At 42.5% G+C, this 27,758-nt stretch overlaps 1 protein-coding gene across 7 annotated transcripts in view; it reads right to left on the bottom strand.

Moving 5' to 3' along the window:
• Positions 1-1,972: 1,972 nt before the first annotated feature.
• Positions 1,973-27,758, bottom strand: part of LOC130299201 (gastrula zinc finger protein XlCGF26.1-like) — a 40,514-nt gene continuing 14,728 nt past the window's right edge. For 3 of the 7 annotated variants that reach the window (XM_056551407.1, XM_056551406.1, XM_056551408.1), the window contains exon 5: positions 21,937-24,189. In XM_056551407.1, coding sequence (XP_056407382.1) covers positions 22,673-24,189 — 1,517 coding nt within the window. In that variant the 3' untranslated portion in view covers positions 21,937-22,672. Of the gene's footprint in view, positions 4,462-6,390; positions 6,509-11,323; positions 11,483-12,737; positions 13,040-21,935; positions 24,190-27,758 lie in introns of those variants that run through there. The other 4 variants (XM_056551404.1, XM_056551405.1, XM_056551411.1 and 1 more) reach the window with 3 other exon arrangements.

The raw sequence follows: 27,758 nt of genomic DNA, 5'->3' as shown, positions 1-27,758 counted from the left end.
CCCTGTGGAGGATCACACGTGCTGTATGGTAATTATACAGAGGGGGGAACAATGGCCACTTACCCGCTCCGGTTGTGCACCGGCATACACAACAATGGACAGCACGTAATGAATGACAAAATATTCATGAACCTATCTGCAGCCTTCCCGTGAAGATTAAGGAGACCATAGAACTTCGGAGAGACCGTGAGTTTTCATGGCGCTGATCGGGGAGAAGTCAATCAAGGTGCGTACATCAAGATAAAATTCCTTTAATGGTTAAGGTGCAATGCGTTTCACTGCGCAGGCGCAGTGAAACATGTTGCACCTTAACCAATGAAGGAATTTTATCTTGATGTACGCACCTTGATTGAGTAGGAAGTCGATTTGTTTGGATTCCAGGCTGTCAGTTTTGTATAGAAAATCTGCTATGGTTTTCAGGCCAAGATCCTGTTGGATATTTGAATACAGAGAGGCTACGTTAAGTGTCATGTAATCTGGTTCCCAATTGATTTCCATCATGTCTCTAATGAGACTTGCTGAGTCTTTCAGGTATGATGGTAAGGTCGTCACAATTACCTGTAGGTAGAGATCAAGAAAGTGTGATAACTGGCTTGCGAGTGATCCAATCCCAGATATTATAGGCCTGCCCCGTGGGCTTTTAAGATCCTTGTGGTTCTTTGGCAGGTGGTAGAAGAATGCGGTTGGCTTCCTCGAGGTAGTCGGCTCTATTTTGGATCGCTACTCCTCCCCCTTTATCCGCACTGCGGATGACTATGTCCAGGTTTTCTTTTAGGGTTTTTAGTGCCCGACTCTCTTCTTTTGTCAAGTTATTGTTTTTTGTGGTTCTGTGGATGGGGGCCCTGTGAGTTCTTCCAGAACAATACTGTAGAAGGTGTGAAGATGGTGACCTTTGTGATGATGGGGGAAGAAATCTGATTAACCCTTCACCATTTGATGTACAAAGGGATTGTAAGAGGGTTCTGAAGATTGAGGTGTGAAGTTGTTTTTGGATTTTTCCAGTTCAAAGTGTCTTTTCAACATCAGTTTTCGGATAAATGAGTTTAAATCAACAAATAAATCGAAGTAATTAGTTGATTGTGTGGGGGGAAAAGATAGACCTTTAGCCAGAAGTGAATGTTCTGCTGTAGAGAGGTGATCATTTCACTTGTTCTTCTTGGGGGGTTGAGTCTGATATTTTGGGATGTTTGTTGAAACACGTCATCTTTACTGTCAAATTAAAAAGATACTTTGTCCTGTGCTGGCCTGTGTCCCTCTTTTATGTCCTGGAACTTGAGCAGCGCCTCCAAAGACCATTTTTTTCTACTTGTTTTCTTTCTTGGAAGGATTAAGGTTTTTATATAGAAGTCATTTACAATCTGTATAACTTTCTGGTACCAGTTGTTTTCCACCGGAGTACCCCTTTAACCTGTTGAGGATGGAGGGTGTACCTGTACGCCCTCCGCCCACTCCCTGTCTGTAATGCGGGGCCACACCGTCATAGCGGGTCTGGCCCGGCCCGGCCCCTGGAAAGAGCCGGAACCCGTGGTTAATAGCGCACGGCACTGAACACTGTGCCGCACGCTATTAAGTGTTTAGACGCGGCGTTCAAAGTTGAATGCCGCATGTAAAGTGAAAGTTCACTCATGCGGGTTAGCTCAGGGGGCTGTTCGGGATCGCCGCAGCAAAATCGTGGCATCCTGAACAGCTGGAGGACAGCAGGAGTCCAAAGTAGTGAATTTTTGGTCACTTTTTCTATCATGAAAAAAATCTATAAAAAGCGATCAAAAAGTCCTATCAATGCAAAAATGGTACTGCTAAAAACTTCAGATCACGGCGCCAAAAATGAGTCCTCATACCGCCCCATACGCGGAAAAATAAAGTTATAGTGGTCAGAAGATGACAATTTTAAACGTATAAATTTTCCTGCATGTAGTTATGATTTTTCCAGAAGTGCGACAAAATCACCTATATAAGTAGGGGGTCATTTTAATGGTATGGACCTACAGAATAATGATAAGGGGTCATTTTTACCGAAAAATTTACTGCATAGAAACGGAAGCCCCAAAAATTTACAAAATGGTGTTTTTTCTTCAACTTTGTCCCACAATGATTTTTTATTTCCATTTCGCCGTAGATTTCTGGGTAAAATGACTGATGTCATTACAAAGTAGAATTGGTGGCACAAAAAATAAGCAATCATATGGATTTTTAGGTGAAAAATTGAAAGGGTTATGATTTTTAAAAGGTAAGGAGGAAAAAACGAAAGTGCAAAAACGGAAAAACCCTCCGTCCCCAAGGTGTTAAGGAATCCATATGCCTTCTGCAGAAACGGAACAATTTTCTGAGGTAGAAATTTCTGCCACATATCTACCATGGGTATCTATCTCTCTATATTATACCATGTCTGGAGAATTTGTCCCATTGAATTGAATGGGAGAGGTTTCTAGGCATTCTCTCTGACCTGTGCAGAGGTCATTCTCTCTCTCTATCTATATATTATACCATGTGCGGAGAATTTGTCCCATTGACTTGAATGGGAGAGGTTTCAAGGAATTCTCTGTGACCTGTGCTGAGGTCATTCTACAAGGAGGGGGAGGCCGAGTTCTGAGCATCTTCTGATGTCACTTTTCACTGTACTTCTGCCTGTGATGATAACGTGGACAATGCTGATAAGTAACCTATACAGAACGGGAAGTGTCCGGTTAATATTAGGCCGAGGCAAGATACCAGGGTTATTTTATTTAGAATGTGAAACAAAACACCAAAACTGAAACATCACCAAAAATTATTTAAAAAACACATTCAATATAAAAACTTGATTTAGGGTAGGGTCACACTTAACACATCCGCAGTGTATTTCACCCAGTGGATGCGCTGACACCAGTAACTAGAGCTAGCTCCCTGCTGCGGCCGCCGGATGCGTTAAGTCACTGACCGCTGGGACCTTGGCCGGACAAGAGAATAAGAACCGCTCCATTCACTGTCTATGTGGCTGTCAAAGATTTCCCACATTCAGAACCTTAATATGGCTCCTCAGATTTACGAGCGGTGAACTTGAAAATGTTCAGTGAACTCATAGAGAATGAGTAGAGCGGTGGCCGCGCAGGCGCAGTCCATGCTATTTATTCAGTGGACAATTATGTCCTCATCCCTGGGGTGGTCGGACCCCTACAGATCTGCTTGTTGGACCCCTACCGATCTGCTTGTTATGCCCTATCCTGTGTACAGGGGATAACTTGCCACTCACAGCAGTGTGGGAGGGGGGGCATCATGGCTCTGCAAATACACAATACGCTTTTTTTTAACTGTTTAATAACCGGATGGGTTTCGTTTTTTGTTTAGCTCCTCGCACATTCAAATCAATATGATGGTCTCTCCTCTGATGAGTTTCCAAATGTGATCTTCTGGGAAAACATTGTCCACATATAGAACACGAGAATGGCTTTTTCTCCGAGTGGCTTCCCAGATGAATTCTAAGTTTGGATTTAGTAATGAAACATTTCCCACATTCTGAACATGAATACGGCTTCTCTCCCGTGTGAATTCTCTGATGCTTAACGTGATCCGAGGGGTTCGTAAAACATTTGCCACACAGCGAACACGAATAGGGTTTCTCGCCTGTGTGAATTCTCTCGTGTCTAACAAGGGTCGATTTATCTGTAAAGCTTCTGCCGCAATGTGAACATGAAAATGGCTTCTCTCCTGTGTGAATTCTCAGATGTCTACCAAGCTTTGATTTATCGCCAAAGCATTTCCCACATTCTGAACAGGAGTAAGGTTTCTCCCCTAAGTGACTTGTCAAGTGTCTACTAAGCCTTGATGCGTCACCAAAGCATTTCCCACATTCTGAACAGGAGTACGGCTTCTCCCCTGTGTGAATTTTTATATGTCGAATAAGCCTTGATTTATCCCTAAAGCTCTTCCCACATTCGGAACAAGGGTAAGGCTCCTCCCCGGTGTGAAGTCTTTCATGTATAACAAGACTTCCTTTAATGCTAAAGGACTTCCCACATTCTGCGCAGGAATACGGCTTCTCCCCTGTGTGACTTCTCTCGTGCATAAGAAGACTGAATTTACTCTTTAAGCATTTCCCACATTCTGAACATGAAAATGGCTCCTCCCCAGAGTGACTTCTCTCATGTGTAACAAGACTTGATTTAAGTTTAAAGCTACTTCCACATAATGAACAGGAGTATGGTTTCTCCCCTGTATGAATTCTTCTGTGGGTAAAAAGACTGGAGTTTCTTGTAAACCATTTTCCACATTCACCACATTCAAAACTTTTACACTGTTTCTGGTCTGTCTTTGTGGTAACAATGTTTGGTTGGCCAGGAGAAGGGGGATTATTATAGGATAGATCTGGATGGACATTAGGGGTAAGGAGGTCTTCTTCTGAGGAGCACTTTATTATATCTTCATCTTTAACGTCATAATTTAGCGGCAACATAAAGTTTTCGCCAGAATTGTTAATCGGATATTCTGTGAGGAAAAAAAAAAAATATATAAGATTTTATAATCTTTCATAACCAACCACCAACTTATTTAAAGGGGTATTCCAGGCCAAAACTTTTTTTTATATATCAACTGGCTCCGGAAAATTAAACAGATTTGTAAATTACTTCTATTAAAAAATCTTAATCCTTCCAATAGTTATTAGCTTCTGAAGTTTTCTGTCTAACTGCACAATGATGATGTCACGTCCCGGGAGCCGTGCATGATGGGAGAATATCCCCATAGGAACTGCACAGCTCCTGGGACGTGACTCACGTGAGTCATCAGAGAGCAGTTAGACAGAAATAACAACTCAACTTCAAAAGCTAATAAGTATTGGAAGGATTAAGATTTTTTAATAGAACTAATTTACAAATCTGTTTAACTTTCCGGAGCCAGTTGATATATAAAAAAAAAAGTTTTGGCCTGGAATACCCCTTTAAGTTAAAGGGGTACTCCGCCCCTAGAAATCTTATCAAGATGTCTGATCACTGGGGTCCCGCCGCTGGGGACCCCCGTGATCTCTCTACTACACCCGGCATTCGTTTAGCGCGTCGAATGCAGCGCCGGCCGTGCCCTGCTCATGATGTCACAGCCACGCCCCCTCAATGCAAGTCTATGGGAGGGTGTGTTGAGGGGGCGTGGCCATTACATAACGAGCAGGGCGTGACTGCGATGAGCCTCCACCCCACATCGCCAGCCGAGATCCCCAGCGGCAGGACCCCCGTGATCAGACATCCTTTGGATAGGGGATAAGATGTCTAGGGAAGGAGTACCCCTTTAAAGGTAATATCAGTTTGGGTTCCGGATTTAGATTGTGTCCCTCTATTCTTGTCCGGCAGCTAAGATCCGATTGGATGGCATCCTCTCCACCGATTCTTATTCTCATGTTGGTACCATTGGCGGGATGTTGTCCCGGAGCGGGAGACCATGTGCCAGGTGGCGGCTCTGCTGGGGATTTATTTTTCGACTTTACTACTCAATGGGAACAGTACAGAGCCTTATGTGCATACGGTTCCATCCGGTTTGCACCATATACGTTTTTTGACTTTTGCACAGTTTTCTTCTTGGAATTTCAAACGAACAAGTGAAACTTTATTCATAATAGAGTGAAACGTTAAAAACTTATATGTTTTTTCTCTTTAAAAAAACGATGCAACCGGACATCATTTTTCAAATTTAAATTTTAAGTTAAAATTTGTACACACGTTTTGATATAGTTTAGTCCGGTTTTAAGGAATCTGATTTTCATCCAAAAACCTGATACAGGAACTGTACTACAAAAACGTGGTGTGACTGCGCCCTTAGAACAGTTCATTCGTCTCAGCAACTTTAAAGTAAATTTTGTAAAGTCGGAGGCCTCAAACACATCCCTGTCATGGTCTCCTCTTGTTGTGGACCGCTCTCCACCCCGCAGCTTCTCGTTTCCCTGGAAACCACCTAATAGCCCCTCCCCTAAACAGCAACATTTCGGTCTGCCTTGCGGGGTCTCTAATCTCCTGTTGGTTATTGTGTGTGACCCTGGTCCGGTTCCAGATCTTTTTTATTATTTACATATCATTAACATGTCTATGGTTCCGGTGATTTCCATAATTCTACGGCTTTTCCTTCTTGGTATAAAAATCCACAGAGGAAAATCCAAACCAGATCACAATGGCTTTGGTCGGGATTTTCCTGTAGACGTTCTATGAAATAAAAAATGATTATTAATGGTGCACTGCAACGTAGAGAAGTATATATATATATATATATGTATCGAGAAAGTCTCCGATGGCTGACGGATCCAAAGGACAACAGAATAGCGCAATCTCATGTCTATAGGTGTAACTTCTCGTAACAGTACAGAGGTCAACATCACTGTCAGTGCCTAAAGAAATGGTTGCTACAACAATATTATATATTTATACCTCTACTTACCTGATGTGAGGGGCCGGGGGACCTCCATAATGTCCTGGTACAGATCCTTGTGTCCTTCTACATACTCCGCCTCCTCCATGGAGAAATAGACCGCCACATCCTGACACCTTATAGGAACCTGACACACAATGATACAGTCATCACCAGACCCCTCCATTACTGTATAATGTCCCAGCAGTGTCACCTCTCTAATCATCACCAGACCCCTCCATTACTGTATAATGTCCCAGCAGTGTCACCTCTCTAATCATCACCAGACCCCTCCATTACTGTATAATGTCCCAGCAGTGTCACCTCTCTAATCATCACCAGACCCCTCCATTACTGTATAATGTCCCAGCAGTGTCACCTCTCTAATCATCACCAGACCCCTCCATTACTGTATAATGTCCCAGCAGTGTCACCTCTCTAATCATCACCAGACCCCTCCATTACTGTATAATGTCCCAGCAGTGTCACCTCTCTAATCATCACCAGACCCCTCCATTACTGTATAATGTCCCAACAGTGTCACCTCTCCAGTCATCACCAGACCCCTCCATTACTGTATAATGTCCCAGCAGTGTCACCTCTCCAGTCATCACCAGACCCCTCCATTACTGTATAATGTCCCAGCAGTGTCACCTCTCTAATCATCACCAGACCCCTCCATTACTGTATAATGTCCCAGCAGGGTCACCTCTCCAGTCATCACCAGACCCCTCCATTACTGTATAATGTACCAACATTCCCAGCAGTGTCACCTCTCCAGTCATCACCAGACCCAGAAGTCACCTCTCTAGTCATCACCAGACCCCTCCATTACTGTATAATCTTCCAGCAGTGTCACCTCTCTAATCAAATCACCAGACCCCTCCATTACTGTTTAATGTCCCAGCAGGGTCAATTCTCCAGTCATCACCAGACGCCTCCATTACTGTATAATGTCCAGCAGGGTCACCTCTCTAGTCATCACCAGACCCCTCCATTAGTGTATAATGTCCCAGCAGTGTCACCTCTCTAATCATCACCAGACCCCTCCATTACTGTATAATGTCCAGCAGTGTCACCTCTCCAGTCATCACCAGACCCCTCCATTACTGTATAATGTCCCAGCAGTGTCACCTCTCTAATCATCACCAGACCCCTCCATTACTGTATAATGTCCCAGCAGTGTCACCTCTCTAATCATCACCAGACCCCTCCATTACTGTATAATGTCCCAGCAGTGTCACCTCTCCAGTCATCACCAGACCCCTCCATTACTGTATAATGTCCCAGCAGTGTCACCTCTCTAATCATCACCAGACCCCTCCATTACTGTATAATGTCCCAGCAGTGTCACCTCTCCAGTCATCACCAGACCCCTCCATTACTGTATAATGTCCCAGCAGTGTCACCTCTCTAGTCATCACCAGACCCCTCCATTACTGTATAATCTTCCAGCAGTGTCACCTCTCTAATCAAATCACCAGACCCCTCCATTACTGTTTAATGTCCCAGCAGGGTCAATTCTCCAGTCATCACCAGACGCCTCCATTACTGTAAAATGTCCAGCAGGGTCACCTCTCTAGTCATCACTAGACCCCTCCATTAGTGTATAATGTCCCAGCAGTGTCACCTCTCTAATCATCACCAGACCCCTCCATTACTGTATAATGTCCAGCAGTGTCACCTCTCCAGTCATCACCAGACCCCTCCATTACTGTATAATGTCCCAGCAGTGTCACCTCTCTAATCATCACCAGACCCCTCCATTACTGTATAATGTCCCAGCAGTGTCACCTCTCTAATCATCACCAGACCCCTCCATTACTGTATAATGTCCCAGCAGTGTCACCTCTCCAGTCATCACCAGACCCCTCCATTACTGTATAATGTCCCAGCAGTGTCACCTCTCTAATCATCACCAGACCCCTCCATTACTGTATAATGTCCCAGCAGTGTCACCTCTCCAGTCATCACCAGACCCCTCCATTACTGTATAATGTCCCAGCAGTGTCACCTCTCTAATCATCACTAGACCCCTCCATTACTGTATAATGTCCCAGCAGTGTCACCTCTCTAATCATCACCAGACCCCTCCATTACTGTATAATGTCCCAGCAGTGTCACCTCTCTAATCATCACCAGACCCCTCCATTACTGTATAATGTCCCAGCAGTGTCACCTCTCTAATCATCACCAGACCCCTCCATTACTGTATAATGTCCCAACAGTGTCACCTCTCCAGTCATCACCAGACCCCTCCATTACTGTATAATGTCCCAGCAGTGTCACCTCTCCAGTCATCACCAGACCCCTCCATTACTGTATAATGTCCCAGCAGTGTCACCTCTCCAGTCATCACCAGCCCCCTCCATTACTGTATAATGTCCCAGCAGTGTCACCTCTCCAGTCATCACCAGACCCCTCCATTACTGTATAATGTCCCAGCATTCCCAGCAGTGTCACCTCTCCAGTCATCACCAGACCCAGAAGTCACCTCGATAATCATCACCAGACCCCTCCATTACTGTATAATGTCCCAGCAGTGTCACTTCTCCAGTCATCACCAGACCCCTCCATTACTGTATAATGTCCCAGCAGTGTCACCTCTCTAATCATCACCAGACCCCTCCATTACTGTATAATGTCCCAGCAGTGTCACCTCTCTAATCATCACCAGACCCCTCCATTACTGTATAATGTCCCAGCAGTGTCACTTCTCCAGTCATCACCAGACCCCTCCATTACTGTATAATCTTCCAGCAGTGTCACCTCTCTAATCAAATCACCAGACCCCTCCATTACTGTTTAATGTCCCAGCAGGGTCAATTCTCCAGTCATCACCAGACGCCTCCATTACTGTATAATGTCCAGCAGGGTCACCTCTCTAGTCATCACCAGACCCCTCCATTAGTGTATAATGTCCCAGCAGTGTCACCTCTCTAATCATCACCAGACCCCTCCATTACTGTATAATGTCCAGCAGTGTCACCTCTCCAGTCATCACCAGACCCCTCCATTACTGTATAATGTCCCAGCAGTGTCACCTCTCTAATCATCACCAGACCCCTCCATTACTGTATAATGTCCCAGCAGTGTCACCTCTCTAATCATCACCAGACCCCTCCATTACTGTATAATGTCCCAGCAGTGTCACCTATCCAGTCATCACCAGACCCCTCCATTACTGTATAATGTCCCAGCAGTGTCACCTCTCTAATCACCAGACCCCTCCATTACTGTATAATGTCCCAGCAGTGTCACCTCTCCAGTCATCACCAGACCCCTCCATTACTGTATAATGTCCCAGCAGTGTCACCTTTCTAATCATCACCAGACCCCTCCATTACTGTATAATGTCCAGCAGTGTCACCTCTCTAATCATCACCAGACCCCTCCATTACTGTATAATGTCCCAGCAGTGTCACCTCTCCAGTCATCACCAGACCCCTCCATTACTGTATAATGTCCCAGCAGTGTCACCTCTCTAATCATCACCAGACCCCTCCATTACTGTATAATGTCCCAGCAGTGTCACCTCTCTAATCATCACCAGACCCCTCCATTACTGTATAATGTCCCAGCAGTGTCACCTCTCCAGTCATCACCAGACCCCTCCATTACTGTATAATGTCCCAGCAGTGTCACCTCTCCAGTCATCACCAGACCCCTCCATTACTGTATAATGTCCCAGCAGTGTCACCTCTCCAGTCCTCACCAGACCCCTCCATTACTGTATAATGTTCCAGCAGTGTCACCTCTCTAATCATCACCAGACCCCTCCATTACTGTATAATGTCCCAGCAGTGTCACCTCTAATTATCACCAGACCCCTCCATTACTGTATAATGTCCCAGCAGTGTCACCTCTCCAGTCATCACCAGACCCCTCCATTACTGTATAATGTCCCAGCAGTGTCTCCTCTCCAATCATCACCAGACCCCTCCGTTACTGTATAATGTCCCAGCAGTGTCACCTCTCCAGTCATCACCAGACCCCTCCATTACTGTATAATGTCCCAGCAGTGTCACCTCTCTAATCATCACCAGACCCCTCCATTACTGTATAATGTCCCAGCAGTGTCACCTCTCCAGTCATCACCAGACCCCTCCATTACTGTATAATGTCCCAGCAGTGTCACCTCTCTAATCATCACCAGACCCCTCCATTACTGTATAATGTCCCAGCAGTGTCACCTCTCTAATCATCACCAGACCCCTCCATTACTGTATAATGTCCCAGCAGTGTCACCTCTCCAGTCATCACCAGACCCCTCCATTACTATATAATGTCCCAGCAGTGTCACCTCTCTAATCATCACCAGACCCCTCCATTACTGTATAATGTCCCAGCAGTGTCACCTCTCTAATCATCACCAGACCCCTCCATTACTATATAATGTCCCAGCAGTGTCACCTCTCTAATCATCACCAGACCCCTCCATTACTATATAATGTCCCAGCAGTGTCACCTCTCTAATCATCACCAGACCCCTCCATTACTGTATAATGTCCCAGCAGTGTCACCTCTCCAGTCATCACCAGACCCCTCCATTACTGTATAATGTCCCAGCAGTGTCACCTCTCTAAACATCACCAGACCCCTCCATTACTGTATAATGTCCCAGCAGTGTCACCTCTCTAATCATCACCAGACCCCTCCATTACTGTATAATGTCCCAGCAGTGTCACCTCTCCAGTCATCACCAGACCCCTCCATTACTATATAATGTCCCAGCAGTGTCACCTCTCTAATCATCACCAGACCCCTCCATTACTGTATAATGTCCCAGCAGTGTCACCTCTCTAATCATCACCAGACCCCTCCATTACTATATAATGTCCCAGCAGTGTCACCTCTCTAATCATCACCAGACCCCTCCATTACTATATAATGTCCCAGCAGTGTCACCTCTCTAATCATCACCAGACCCCTCCATTACTGTATAATGTCCCAGCAGTGTCACCTCTCTAATCAGCAGCTCCATAATCTTGTTGATGAGTTCTAGGATCTTCTTGTTGTTCCTCTCATGTATCATGGAGTGAGGTGGAGGGTCTGTGATGGGGTTCGGGCCCCTGCTCCATCCTCCGGACTCCCCCGATGTCTTCCTCACTATGGTATAATCCTGTGTATGGAGAGAGACACAAATCTGGTGATCAGTATAAATCCCTGACCCTTACAGCTGAATATGTCCGCTCTTTTATGGTCTATAAGAACGGCCTCCAAACTGTGGACCTCCAGATCATCCAAAACTACAACTTCCAGCATGCCCACACTGCCTCTAACCTTCCTATTGGTTCACATGGGGACATAATGACAGAATATAATGCTCAGAGAATTATAGAAATGTGATATTTGAATTAGAGACAAAACTATACAACTATGTATCATTGGTTCATAGAGTATAATGGAAACAAGATGGGACTCTCAGTCTGAACAGTCACATAAGCCTCCCCACCCCCAACTATGGGCCCAGGACTAGGAACAGGATCTGATTTTGGGGTAAAGCAGTGGTCTCCAACCTGCGGACCTCCAGATGTTGCATAACTACAACTCCCAGTATGCCCGGACAGCCAACGGCTGTCCGGGCATGCTGGGAGTTGTAGTTTTGCAACACCTGGAGGTCCGCAGGTTGGAGACCACTGGGTCCCTGGATCCTTCCTATAACATTCCTATTGGCCCATTGGTTCCCATGGTAACTGCCCATATTGGGGATGATCCTTCCTATTGGCCCATTGGTTCCCATGGTAACTGCCCATATTAGGGCTGCTCCTTCCTATAACATTCCTATTGGCCCATTGGTTGCCATGGTAACTGCCCATATTGGGGCTGATCCTTCCTATTGGCCCATTGGTTCCCATGGTAACTGCCCATATTGGGGCTGATCCTTCCTATAACATTCCTATTGGCCCATTGGTTCCCATGGTAACTGCCCATATTGGGGCTGATCCTTCCTATAACATTCCTATTGGCCCATTGGTTCCCATGGTAACTGCCCATATTGGGGCTAATCCTTCCTATAACATTCCTATTGGCCCATTGGTTGCCATGGTAACTGCCCATATTGGGGCTGATCCTTCCTATTGGCCCATTGGTTCCCATGGTAACTACCCATATTGGGGCTGATCCTTCCTATAACATTCCTATTGGCCCATTGGTTCCCATGGTAACTGCCCATATTGGGGCCAATCCTTCCTATAACATTCCTATTGGCCCATTGGTTCCCATGGTAACTGCCCATATTGGGGCTGATCCTTCCTATAACATTCCTATTGGCCCATTGGTTGCCATGGTAACTGCCCATATTGGGGCTGATCCTTCCTATCATGTCTTCTCTTCCCTATAATCCAATAAAGATGATAGAAATCTAGAGGAGTCACCTCTCCGGTCAGCAGGCGGATGATCTCCAGGGTGATGTGTAATAGTCCTGTAGTCACATCAGTCCTGTCCGGGGACATCCTGGGGGCAGCGGGAGAGAGGACGGGGGTGGATGAAGGACCTGTGGTGACGTCACGTGAGGGGGCGGGGATCAGCGGTGGAGAGGAAGTGGTGGATGAAGGACCTGTGAGGATGTCACGTGAGTGGGCGGGGATCAGCGGTGGATGGGATAGAGGAGGAAGAAGGACCTGTAGTTATGTCATGTAGGGGCGAGAAACAGCAGTGGATGAAGGACCTGTGATCGTGGTCAGGTGATCTAAGGGGGCGGGGCTAATAGTAAAGCTCAGTTTCACCATTTCTGTAATATTCTCTGATATCACATAATAACAGTCTGGACATGCTGGGAGTTGTAGTTCTCTGATATCACATAATAACAGTCTGGACATGCTGGGAGTTGTAGTTCTCTGATATCACATAATAACAGTCTGGACATGCTGGGAGTTGTAGTTCTCTGATATCACATAATAACAGTCTGGACATGCTGGGAGTTGTAGTTCTCTCCTCTGATATCACATAATAACAGCCTGGACATGCTGGGAGTTGTAGTTCTCTCCTCTGATATCACATAATAACAGTCTGGACATGCTGGGAGTTGTAGTTCTCTCCTCTGATATCACATAATAACAGTCTGGACATGCTGGGAGTTGTAGTTCTCTCCTCTGATATCACATAATAACAGTCTGGACATGCTGGGAGTTGTAGTTCTCTCCTCTGATATCACATTATAACAGTCTGGACATGCTGGGAGTTGTAGTTCTCTCCTCTGATATCACATAATAACAGTCTGGACATGCTGGGAGTTGTAGTTCTCTCCTCTGATATCACATTATAACAGTCTGGACATGCTGGGAGTTGTAGTTCTCTCCTCTGATATCACATAATAACAGTCTGGACATGCTGGGAGTTGTAGTTCTCTCCTGATATCACATAATAACAGTCTGGACATGCTGGGAGTTGTAGTTCTCTCCTCTGATATCACATAATAACAGTCTGGACATGCTGGGAGTTGTAGTTCTCTCCTCTGATATCACATTATAACAGTCTGGACATGCTGGGAGTTGTAGTTCTCTCCTCTGATATCACATAATAACAGTCTGGACATGCTGGGAGTTGTAGTTCTCTCCTCTGATATCACATAATAACAGTCTGGATATTCTGGGAGTTGTAGTTCTCTCCTCTGATATCACATAACAGTCTGGACATGCTGGGAGTTGTAGTTCTCTCCTCTGGTATCACATAATAACAGTCTGGACATGCTGGGAGTTGTAGTTCTCTCCTCTGATATCACATAATAACAGTCTGGACATGCTGGGAGTTGTAGTTCTCTCCTCTGATATCACATAATAACAGTCTGTACATGCTGGGAGTTGTAGTTCTCTCCTCTGATATCACATAACAGTCTGGACATGCTGGGAGTTGTAGTTCTCTCCTCTGATATCACATAATAACAGTCTGGACATGCTGGGAGTTGTAGTTCTCTCCTCTGATATCACATAATAACAGTCTGGACATGCTGGGAGTTGTAGTTCTCTCCTCTGATATCACATAATAACAGTCTGGACATGCTGGGAGTTGTAGTTCTCTCCTCTGATATCACATAATAACAGTCTGGACATTCTGGGAGTTGTAGTTCTCTCCTCTGATATCACATAATAACAGTCTGGACATGCTGGGAGTTGTAGTTCTCTCCTCTGATATCACATAATAACAGTCTGGACATGCTGGGAGTTGTAGTTCTCTCCTCTGATATCACATAATAACAGTCTGGACATGCTGGGAGTTGTAGTTCTCTTCTCTGATATCACATAACAGTCTGGACATGCTGGGAGTTGTAGTTCTCTCCTCTGATATCACATAATAACAGTCTGGACATGCTGGGAGTTGTAGTTCTCTCCTCTGATATCACATAATAACAGTCTGGACATACTGGGAGTTGTAGTTCTCTCCTGTGATATCACATAATAACAGTCTGGACATGCTGGGAGTTGTAGTTCTCTCCTCTGATATCACATAATAACAGTCTGGACATGCTGGGAGTTGTAGTTCTCTCCTCTGATATCACATAATAACAGTCTGGACATGCTGGGAGTTGTAGTTCTCTCCTCTGATATCACATAATAACAGTCTGGACATGCTGGGAGTTGTAGTTCTCTCCTCTGATATCACATAATAACAGTCTGGACATGCTGGGAGTTGTAGTTCTCTCCTCTGATATGACATAATAACAGTCTGGACATGCTGGGAGTTGTAGTTCTCTCCTCTGATATCACATAATAACAGTCTGGACATGCTGGGAGTTGTAGTTCTCTGATATGACATAATAACAGTCTGGACATGCTGGGAGTTGTAGTTCTCTCCTCTGATATCACATAATAACAGTCTGGACATGCTGGGAGTTGTAGTTCTCTCCTCTGATATCACATTATAACAGTCTGGACATGCTGAGCGTTGTAGTTCTCTCCTCTGATATCACATAACAGTCTGGACATGCTGGGAGTTGTAGTTCTCTCCTCTGATATCACATAATAACAGTCTGGACATACTGGGAGTTGTAGTTCTCTCCTCTGATATCACATAACAGTCTGGACATGCTGGGAGTTGTAGTTCTCTCCTCTGATATCACGTAATAACAGTCTGGACATGCTGGGAGTTGTAGTTCTCTTCTCTGATATCACATAATAACAGTCTGGACATGCTGGGAGTTGTAGTTCTCTCCTCTGATATCACATAATAACAGTCTGGACATGCTGGGAGTTGTAGTTCTCTCCTGTGATATCACATAATAACAGTCTGGACATGCTGGGAGTTGTAGTTCTCTGATATCACATAATAACAGTCTGGACATGCTGGGAGTTGTAGTTCTCTCCTCTGATATCACATAATTACAGTCTGGACATGCTGGGAATTGTAGTTCTCCTCTGATATCACATAATAACAGTCTGGACATGCTGGGAGTTGTAGTTCTCTCCTCTGATATCATATAATAACAGTCTGGACATGATGGGAGTTGTAGTTCTCTCCTCTGATATCACATAATAACAGTCTGGACATGCTGGGAGTTGTAGTTCTCTCCTCTGATATCACATAATAACAGTCTGGACATGCTGGGAGTTGTAGTTCTCTTCTCTGATATCACATAATAACAGTCTGGACATGCTGGAAGTTGTAGTTCTCTCCTTTGATATCACATAATAACAGTCTGGACATGCTGGGAGTTGTAGTTCTCCTCTAATATTACATAATAACAGTCTGGACATGCTGGGAGTTGTAGTTCTCTCCTCTGATATCACATAATAACAGTCTGGACATGCTGGGAGTTGTAGTTCTCATCTGATATTACATAATAACAGTCTGGACATGCTGGGAGTTGTAGTTCTCTGATATCACATAATAACAGTCTGGACATGCTGGGAGTTGTAGTTCGCTCCTCTGATATCACATAACAGTCTGGACATGCTGGGAGTTGTAGTTCTTTCCTCTGATATTACATAATAACAGTCTGGACATGCTGGGAGTTGTAGTTCTCTCCTCTGATATCACATAATAACAGTCTGGACATGCTGGGAGTTGTAGTTCTCTCCTCTGATATCACATAATAACAATCTGGATATGCTGGGAGTTGTAGTTCTCCTCTGATATTACATAATAACAGTCTGGACATGCTGGGACTTGTAGTACTCTGATATCGCATAATAACAGTCTGGACATGCTGGGAGTTGTAGTTCTTTCCTCTGATATTACATAATAACAGTCTGGACATGCTGGGAGTTGTAGTTCTCCTCTTATACGTCCTCCTGTAATGTTCTCTGATGTCACGTAAAGAGTACAGAACATGTAATACCTCCCTGTACTGTAGGGGGCGCTACCAGACACCAGTCAGTGTATACACTTCAGTAATACAGATAAATAATACAGAACATGTAATACCTCCCTGTACTGTAGGGGGCACTACCAGACACCAGTCAGTGCATACACTTCAGTAATACAGATAAAGAGTACAGAACATGTAATACCTCCCTGTACTGTAGGGGGCGCTACCAGACACCAGTCAGTGCATACACTTCAGTAATACAGGTAAAGAGTACAGAACATGTAATACCTCCCTGTACTGTAGGGGGCACTACCAGACTCCAGTCAGTGCATACACTTCAGTAATACAGGTAAAGAGTACAGAACATGTAATACCTCCCTGTACTGTAGGGGGCACTACCAGACACCAGTCAGTACATACACTTCAGTAATACAGGTAAAGAGTACAGAACATGTAATACCTCCCTGTACTGTAGGCGGTGCTACCAGACACCAGTCAGTGCATACACTTCAGTAATACAGGTAAAGAGTACAGAACATGTAATACCTCCCTGTACTGTAGGGGGCGCTACCAGACACCAGTCAGTGCATACACTTCAGTAATACAGGTAAAGAGTACAGAACATGTAATACCTCCCTGTACTGTAGGGGGCACTACCAGACACCAGTCAGTGCATACACTTCAGTAATACAGGTAAAGAGTAGTACAGAACATGTAATACCTCCCTGTACTGTAGGAGGCGCTACCAGACACCAGTAAGTGTATACACTTCAGTAATACAGGTAAAGAGTAGTACAGAACATGTAATACCTCCCTGTACTGTAGGGGGCGCTACCAGACACCAGTCAGTGCAGACACTTCAGTAATACAGGTAAAGAGTACAGAACATGTAATACCTCCCTGTACTGTAGGGGGCGCTACCAGACACCAGTCAGTGCATACACTTCAGTAATACAGGTAAGGAGTACAGAACATGTAATACCTCCCTGTACTGTAGGGGGAGCTACCAGACACCAGTCAGTGCATACACTTCAGTAATACAGGTAAGGAGTACAGAACATGTAATACCTCCCTGTACTGTAGGGGGCACTACCAGACACCAGTCAGTGCATACACTTCAGTAATACAGGTAAGGAGTACAGAACATGTAATACCTCCCTGTACTGTAGGGGGCACTACCAGACACCAGTCAGTGCATACACTTCAGTAATACAGGTAAAGAGTACAGAACATGTAATACCTCCCTGTACTGTAGGGGGAGCTACCAGACACCAGTCAGTGTATACACTTCAGTAATACAGGTAAAGAGTACAGAACATGTAATACCTCCCTGTACTGTAGGGGGCGCTACCAGACACCAGTCAGTACATTGTATGTTGAGGCCATAGTAAGTTGAGGGATCATTGTATTCTATGTTACTATAGCTGATATTTGGTAATTTATGTTGCTTTAGTTCATATTTGATGCTTTGTGTTACTATAGGTTATATTCAGTCTCTTATGTTACTATTCAGTGCATTACGATACAATAGCCAATATTCAGGGCATTACATTATTTTAGCTGCCATCGGGTGCTTCATCGATGAGATTTGGGGCGTTAATATAATGGACAGTCTGCATTTACATTACGATAATTCATACTCTGTGTTTCATGTTTCTATTATAGCCGATATTTGGCATTGTTACATGTTGTTACAGTTTGTATACTGTCCTTGAAAGGTATTGTAGCTGATAGTGTCCTTTATGCTACTAGAGCTCATATACTGTGCTTTTACATACATACGGTGCATCATGTTATCTGACATTCCTTATTTCAGTGTTGTTAAGGTCGCTACCTGTCACGTTATTCAGGTTGGCGAGGATAGTGTTTGTTGCGTATAGTTATTTGGATCAGATGGTTATACTTTTGGATATGTTGTTTGGATAGACCTGTCACATCTACAGGTTATTTATGGTTATAGCCTGTCACGTTATTCAGGTTGGCGAGGATAGTGTTTGTTGCGTATAGTTATTTGGATCAGATGGTTATACTTTTGGATATGTTGTTTGGATAGACCTGTCACATCTACAGGTTATTTATGGTTATAGCCTGTCACGTTATTCAGGTTGGCAAGGATAGTGTTTGTTGCGTATAGTTATTTGGATCAGATGGTTATACTTTTGGATATGTTGTTTGGATAGACCTGTCACATCTACAGGTTATTTATGGTTATAGCCTGTCACGTTATTCAGGTTGGCGAGGATAGTGTTTGTTGCGTATAGTTATTTGGATCAGATGGTTATACTTTTGGATATGTTGTTTGGATAGACCTGTCACGTCTACAGGTTATTTATGGTTATAGCCTGTCACATTATTCAGGTTGGCGAGGATAGTGTTTGTTGCGTATAGTTATTTGGATCAGATGGTTATACTTTTGGATATGTTGTTTGGATAGACCTGTCACGCCTACAGGTTATTTATGGTTATAGCCTGTCACGTTATTCAGGTTGGCGAGGATAGTGTTTGTTGCGTAGTTATTTGGATCAGATGGTTATACTTTTGGTATATGTTGCTTGGATAGACCTGTCACGTCTACAGGTTATTTATGGTTATAGCCTGTCACGTTATTCAGGTTGGCGAGGATAGTGTTTGTTGCGTATAGTTATTTGGATCAGATGGTTATACTTTTGGATATGTTGTTTGGATAGACCTGTCACGTCTACAGGTTATTTATGGTTATAGCCTGTCACGTTATTCAGGTTGGCGAGGATAGTGTTTGTTGCGTATAGTTATTTGGATCAGATGGTTATACTTTTGGATATGTTGTTTGGATAGACCTGTCACGTCTACAGGTTATTTATGGTTATAGCCTGTCACGTTATTCAGGTTGGCGAGGATAGTGTTTGTTGCGTATAGTTATTTGGATCAGATGGTTATACTTTTGGATATGTTGTTTGGATAGACCTGTCACGTCTACAGGTTATTTATGGTTATAGCCTGTCACGTTATTCAGGTTGGCGAGGATAGTGTTTGTTGTGTATAGTTATTTGGATCAGATGGTTATACTTTTGCATATTGTTGTTTGGATAGACCTGTCATGCCTACAGGTTATTTACAGTTATGGCCTGTCATCTTATTCAGGTTGGTGACAATATTATTAGTTATGTATAATTGTTGGATCATACTGTCATGTTACTGGATACTTGCTTTGTTTCGGTCATGGCCTATCACGCCCATAGGTCAAGTACGGTTACTAACAGTCACATTTTTTGGTTGGGGACAGGACTATTAGTCATGCTTACTTGTTGGCTCATATAATGGAAGACATGGCTTGGCTTTTGTCTATGATCTGTCACGTCTACAGGTCATGCATCATTACAACCTGTCATGTTTTCAGGTTGACGATAACACTATTAGTCATGAATACTTATTGGCTCAGATAGTTATATTATGGGATACATGGCTTGGTTTTGGTTTATGATCTGTCACGTCTATAGTTCAATCATGGTTACAACCTGTTACGTTGTAAGGATGGCGATAATATTATTAGTCATGCATATTTACTGGCTCAGATAATCATATTATGGGATATATATGGCTTGGCTTTGGGTTATGAACTGTCACGTGTACAGATCACTCATGGTTGCACCCTGTCACGTTTTCAAGTTGGCGCAATATTATTAGTTATGTATACTTGTTGGCCCAGACAGTTGCATCATTGGGTAACTTGCTTGGCTTGTGGTTATGTTCTGTCACGTCTAAAGCGTGCAAAGATATTCCTAGTAATGCAGTCTTGTTAGTACAAACAGCAGAATTATTGGGTATGTTGAAAGGTTTCTGTTAAGTCCAGGCACGACTACAGGCTTCGATAGCGGTTAAACTAGTCGTAAATTCAAGTTCGCAACGATACTGGTCTTGCAGCTACTGTCGGTTTTGGTTGTGCATAATGGGATAGGATAGCATAATTGAGTTTGCTTTTTTGTGTTACTGTCCTGTCAATTTGGGATTTGGCCCCCCAGTTAACAGGTTGCAGCCAAAGTATATTTAAGCCACTTTACTCTAGTTACATTTAATACTTATGCAATTTGCTACACCTGGCCGCCAGGATTAGTTTAGGGCTTACGTAAGGCTGGATTCACACCACGGTTGCCGGATCCGGCTGGGGGAGGGGAAAACCGCGCGCTTCTGTACCCCAGCCGGACCGGCGCCATACTCCATTGACTTTAATGACCCGACCAGAGTCAGACATTGACTCCGGTCGGCTCATCTCTGCCCCCTATCCGGTTTTGTGACCGGACCTAAAACCGTAGTGTATGGGAATTTTTGGCTAAGCTCTCACCCATCAGCAACATGGCGTCTCAATAGGCATGACACAATGTTACATTTCTCTGGGGTTTTGCCCTCTTTAATAGGTGCAGTTGGTGTTTAGGACTACGAACATGTTGATGTAGCCCCGACCACAAATTGCCTTTAAAGGTGTACTCCACCCCTAGACATCTTATGATAAAATGTCTGATCGCGGGGGTCCCGCTGCTGAAGACCCCCACAATCTCGGCTGCGGCACCCCAGACATCCGATGCACAGAGCGAACTTTGCTCCATGCTCCAATTTTCAAAAATGTCATGAAAATTGCAAAATCTGAAGGGACAGATGTTACAGAACTACAACTCCCAGCATGCCTGGGCAGTCTAGGCATGCTGAGAGTTGTAGTTTGGAAACATCTGGAGGGCTACCGTTTGGGCACCACTGTAACAGTGGTCTCCAAACTGTGACCCTCCAGATGTTGCAAAACTACAACTTCCAGCATGCCCAGACAGCCTTTGGAGGTACCGGCCTCCATCTTCTCCCCACGACATCCTGGGGTGGGCAGAACGGGGGGTTGCCATGGCAACCCACTGTCCTGCGCTGCCATTGGTCAGAATCAGTTCTGACCAATGTCAGGGGATAGAAGGAGATCACAGCACTGCGACCTCGCTCCTAACCCTCAGGATGATCGGGGCTGTCACTGACAGCTCCGATCATCCCTATTTTCTCTCACCAGAGACCCGATCAGCCCGCAATAGCAGAAAATCGCATGTCTGAATTGACATGCGATTTTCTGCGATCGCCGACATAGGGGGGTCTCAGGACCCCCCTGGGCGATGTGCCGGGATGCCTGCTGAATGATTTCAGCAGGCATCCCGGTCCGGTCCCCAACCGGCTAGCGGCGGGGACCGGAATTCCCACAGGATAGGTGCTGGAAGTGCCTGGGACTTCCAGCAAATCCGTCTCCAGATCTCAATGAGCAGCAAGTCACAGGATCAGAAGCAGTCGCGAAATTCGAGCACATATCCCACCGCCAGGACCACAGATTACAGTTATCTCTTTAAATATACTAATGAAATTTTCTTCTGTGGAAAAATCGGATATTTTTGAAAATAAATTCTTTCAATTCGTTTTTTTTTTTTGTTCAGCTCCATCAATTTTATGAAGATAGGAATAAGCAGTAAAGCTGGCAGTGACTCATTTCTTATCATAGTATTTATTACCCACAATCCATTTCCCCCATGATTATTGGTCACAGATGATCTCCGGTAAATAGACCTCGGGATCATTCTCCATAATATTGTCAGTTTAAGGTCTTATAAAACTTCGTCTTTATTTTTTATATTTTTATAACGTTTTTCACATTCCAAACAATATAAATCACAGGATAATTCTATGTAAATTCTTAGAGGAGTTTCCTAATTTATTTCCTTATAAAACATTTCCCATATATCTCTCATTAAAACAGGCTCTCCTCTGTGTGTCTTCTCTGATGATCCTTTAGTTTGGCATTCGTAGTGTAACATTTCCCACATTCTGAACATGAATATGGCTTCTCTCCCATGTGAGTTCTCTGATGTTTAACAAGGGCTGACTTGTCCACAAAACACTTCTCACATTCTGAACATGAGAATGGCTTCTCCCAAGTGTGGATTCTCTTGTGAATTAGTTGTAAAACAGTTCCCACACTAAGAACACGGAAAGGGCATTTTTGTGTGACTTATCTAATGACTCAATTTGTTTGGTTTTAGTAATAAAGCATTCCCCATATTCTGAACACTACTATGGCTTCTCTCCTGTGTGACTTCTCTCATGTACAGTAAAAACTGATTTACTTGCAAAACATTTCCCACATTCTGAACATATATATGGCTTATCTCCTGTGTGAGTTCTCTCATGACAATCAAGATGCAATTGATCTGTAAAGCTTTCCGCGCATTCTGGACACGAATACAGTCCCTTTCTAGTGTGAATTCTCTTATGAACAGCCAGATTTGACCTACGTCTAAAATCTTTCCCACACTCTGAACATGAATACGGCCGCTCTTCTGTGTGAATTCTCACATGTCTTACAAGACTCGCTTTGCCTGTAAAGCCCTTCCCACATTCTGGACAAGAATATGGCGTCTCTCCAGTGTGACTTCTCGCATGAATAACAAGAGAGGATTTATCTGAAAAACATTTCCCACATTCCGAACACGAATAAATCTTCTCACCTGTGTGACTTCTCTCGTGTTTAACCAGCTGCGATCTTCGCGCAAAGCTCTTCCCGCATCGCGAACACGAAAATGGTTTTTCACCTGTGTGAGTTCTCTCATGTAAAACAAGATTTGATTTATGTGTAAAGCATTTCCCGCATTCTGAACAAGGATACGGCTTCTCCCCTGTGTGAGTTCTCTCATGTATAACAAAAGCTGATTTATGTGTGAAACATTTCCCACAGGTTGGGCACGAATACGGCTTCTCTCTTGTGTGACTTCTCATGTGACTAAGAAGACTTGATTTATCTATAAAACATTTCTCACACTCTGAACATGAATACGGCCGCTCTTCTGTGTGACTTCTTACATGTCTGACAAGACCTGCTTTCCCTGAAAAGCCCCTCCCACATTCCGGACAAGAATATGGCGTCTCTCCCGTGTGACTTCTCGCATGAACAACAAGATATGATTTATCTGAAAAACATTTCCCACATTCTGAACATGAATAAATCTTCTCACCTGTGTGACTTCTCTTGTGTATAACCAGCTGCAATCTTCGTGCGAAGCTCTTCCCACATTGCGAACACGAAAATGGTTTCTCACCTGTGTGAGTTCTCTCATGTAAAACAAGATTTGATCTATGTGTAAAGCATTTACCGCATTCTGAACAAGGATACGGCTTCTCCCCTGTGTGAATTCTCTCATGTATAACAAGAGCCGATTTATGTCCGAAACATTTCCCACAGGTTGGGCACGAATACAGCTTCTCTCTTGTGTGAATTCTCACGTGTCTAAAAAGACTTGATTTATCTATAAAACATTTCTCACACTCTGAACATGAATATGGCTTCTCCCGTATAATAGGGCCAGGACTTATTGCAAACTGATGAGACCCTTCCCCTTGACTTTGACTTGTACTGGCGGTAACAATCTGTGACTGATCGGGAGAAGGTTCCTCATGGTTAGGATTATTATAGGCTAGATCTGTGCTGGGATGTCCTGGATGGACATTAAGGGAAATGAGGTTTTGCCGCGTGATATCTTCATCTTCTTCTTTATAATCCAGTGAGAACAAGACGTTTTGCTCAAAGGGATTTTCTGTAAGATTAAAATGGATTTGGTGATTTTAAACATTGTTATCAGGCTAGAAACACACATGCAGTTTATTAAAGGGGTACTCTGGGGAACTAAACCCATAGCCCATCCTTTCCCTCTCACCAACCTATTTAATTGTCTAAATATAATTTATTATCTATATAGAGCAGTCTCCCCTCTTTTAGTTGTCGCTTATATGCATGAAGTAAGGAAATGACATCATCTAGCCATCCACTCTGTCCAAATCCCTCTCTGAAAGCAGCCCCCACCCTCCTAAGAGACACAGACCACATGGTTTCTGCCCAGCACTGATGACTCATTCTCCCTTTACTGCTGAGAACTGGGAGGGGTGTGTGCAGCCTCAGCCAATCAGTCACACAGCAATTGATCATAAAGACTGAGTATTAATGTCAACTTTTTTATCCCTCACTATAAATAATTAAAACTTAACATGAATTTCTAAATTATAATAGTGAGCAACAGAAAGTGAAAGTTAAAAACCCAGCACTATTAGGCACCTATCATATTATGCTCATGGTAGCTCAGAGGCGACCCTAGAGGATGGTACTTGTGCTGAACTTAAAATGCAATCACAATGCCCCCCCCCCCCCCCCCCTCCCAACATGTTTCGGCACAGACGTGACGTCCTCAGAGGTGATTGATAATAAGAACTGGGACTTATCTCTACTGGATCCATCTGAGCGCGACATAACACACAGTGATGTAATACACGACCTATTATATATCATACACACAGTGACATAATACACAACCTATTATATATCATACACACAGTGATGTAATATACAACCTATTATATATCATACACAGTGATGTAATACACAACCTATTATATATCATATACACAGTGATGTAATACACAACCTATTATATATCATACACACAGTAATGTAATACACAACCTATTATATATCATACACTTAGTGATGTAATACACAACCTATTATATATCATATACACAGTGATGTAATACACAACCTATTATATATCATACACACAGTGATGTAATACACAACCTATTATATATCATACACACAGTGATGTAATACACAACCTATTATATATCATATACACATATTACCTATATCATACACACAGTGATGTACATACACGACCTATTATATATTCATATACACAGTGATGTAATACACAACCCTATTATATATCCATACACACAGTGATGTAATACAACAACCTATTATATATCATACACACAGTGATGTAACTACACAACCTATTATATATCCATATAACACAGTGATGTAATACACAACACTATTATATATCATATACACAGTGATGTAATACACAACCTATTATATATCATACACACAGTGATGTAATACACAACCTATTATATATCCAATACACACAGTGATGTAATACACAACCTATTATATATCATACACACAGTGATGTAATACACGACCTATTATATATCATACACACAGTGATGTAATACACAACCTATTATATATCATAACACAGTGATGTAATACACAAACCTATTATATATCATACACACAGTGATGTAATACACGACCTATTATATATCATACTAACACAGTGATGTAATACACAACCTATTATATATCATACACACAGTGATGTAATACACAACCTATTATATATCATACACACAGTGATGTAATACACAACCTATTATATATCATACACACAGTGATGTAATACACAACCTATTATATATCAATACACAGTGATGTAATACACAACCTATTATATATCATACACACAGTGATGTAATACACAACCTATTATATATCATACACACAGTGATGTAATACACAACCTATTATATATCATATACACAGTGATGTAATACACAACCTATTATATATCATACACACAGTGATGTAATACACAACCTATTATATATCATACACACAGTGATAATACACAACCTATTATATATCATACACACAGTGATGTAATACACGAACCTATTATATATCATACACAGTGATGTAATACACAACCTATTATATATCATACACACAGTGATGTAATACACGACCTATTATATCATACACACAGTGATGTAATACACAACCTATTATATATCATACACAAGTGATGTAATACACAACCTATTATATATCATACACACAGTGATGTAATACACAACCTATTATATATCATACACACAGTGATGTAATACACAACCTATTATATATCATACACACAGTGATGTAATACACAACCTATTATATATCATATACACAGTGATGTAATACACAACCTATTATATATCATACACACAGTGATGTAATACACGACCTATTATATATCATACACAGTGACTGTAATACACAACCTATTATATATCATACACACAGTGATGTAATACACGACCTATTATATATCATACACACAGTGATGTAATACACAACCTATTATATATCATACACACAGTGATGTAATACACAACCTATTATATATCATACACACAGTGATGTAATACACGACCTATTATATATCATACACACAGTGACGTAATACACGACCTATTATATATCATACACACAGTGATGTAATACACAGACCTATTATATATCATACACAGTGATGTAATACACACCTATTATATATCATACACACAGTGATGTAATACACAACCTATTATATATCATACACACAGTGATGTAATACACAACCTATTATATATCATACACAGTGATGTAATACACGACCTATTATATATCATACACACAGTGATGTAATACACAACCTATTATATATCATACACACAGTGATGTAATACACAACCTATTATATATCATACACACAGTGATGTAATACACAACCTATTATATATCATACACACAGTGACATAATACACGACCTATTATATATCATACACACAGTGACGTAATACACAACCTATTATATTATCATACAGTGATGTAATACACAACCTATTATATATCATACACACAGTGATGTAATACACAACCTATTATATATCATACACACAGTGATGTAATACACAACCTATTATATATCATACACAGTGATGTAATACACGACCTATTATATATCATACACAGTGACGTAATACACGACCTATTATATATCATACACACAGTGATGTAATACACAACCTATTATATATCATACACAGTGATGTAATACACAACCTATTATATATCATACACACAGTGATGTAATACACAACCTATTATATATCATACACAGTGACGTAATGACACGACCTATTATATATCATACACAGTGATGTAATACACAACCTATTATATATCATACACACAGTGATGTAATACACAACCTATTATATATCATACACACAGTGATGTAATACACAACCTATTATATATCATACACACAGTGATGTAATACACAACCTATTATATATCATACACAGTGATGTAATACACAACCTATTATATATCATACACAGTGATGTAATACACAACCTATTATATATCATACACATAGTGATGTAATACATAACCTATTATATATCATACACACAGTGATGTAATACACAACCTATTATATATCATACACAC

The sequence above is a fragment of the Hyla sarda genome, chromosome 1 (genome assembly GCF_029499605.1).
Source record: "Hyla sarda isolate aHylSar1 chromosome 1, aHylSar1.hap1, whole genome shotgun sequence".
Lineage (NCBI taxonomy): Eukaryota > Metazoa > Chordata > Amphibia > Anura > Hylidae > Hyla > Hyla sarda.
The sequence above is the reverse complement of the archived record's forward strand: the minus strand, read 5'-3'. Positions and strand labels throughout refer to the sequence as shown.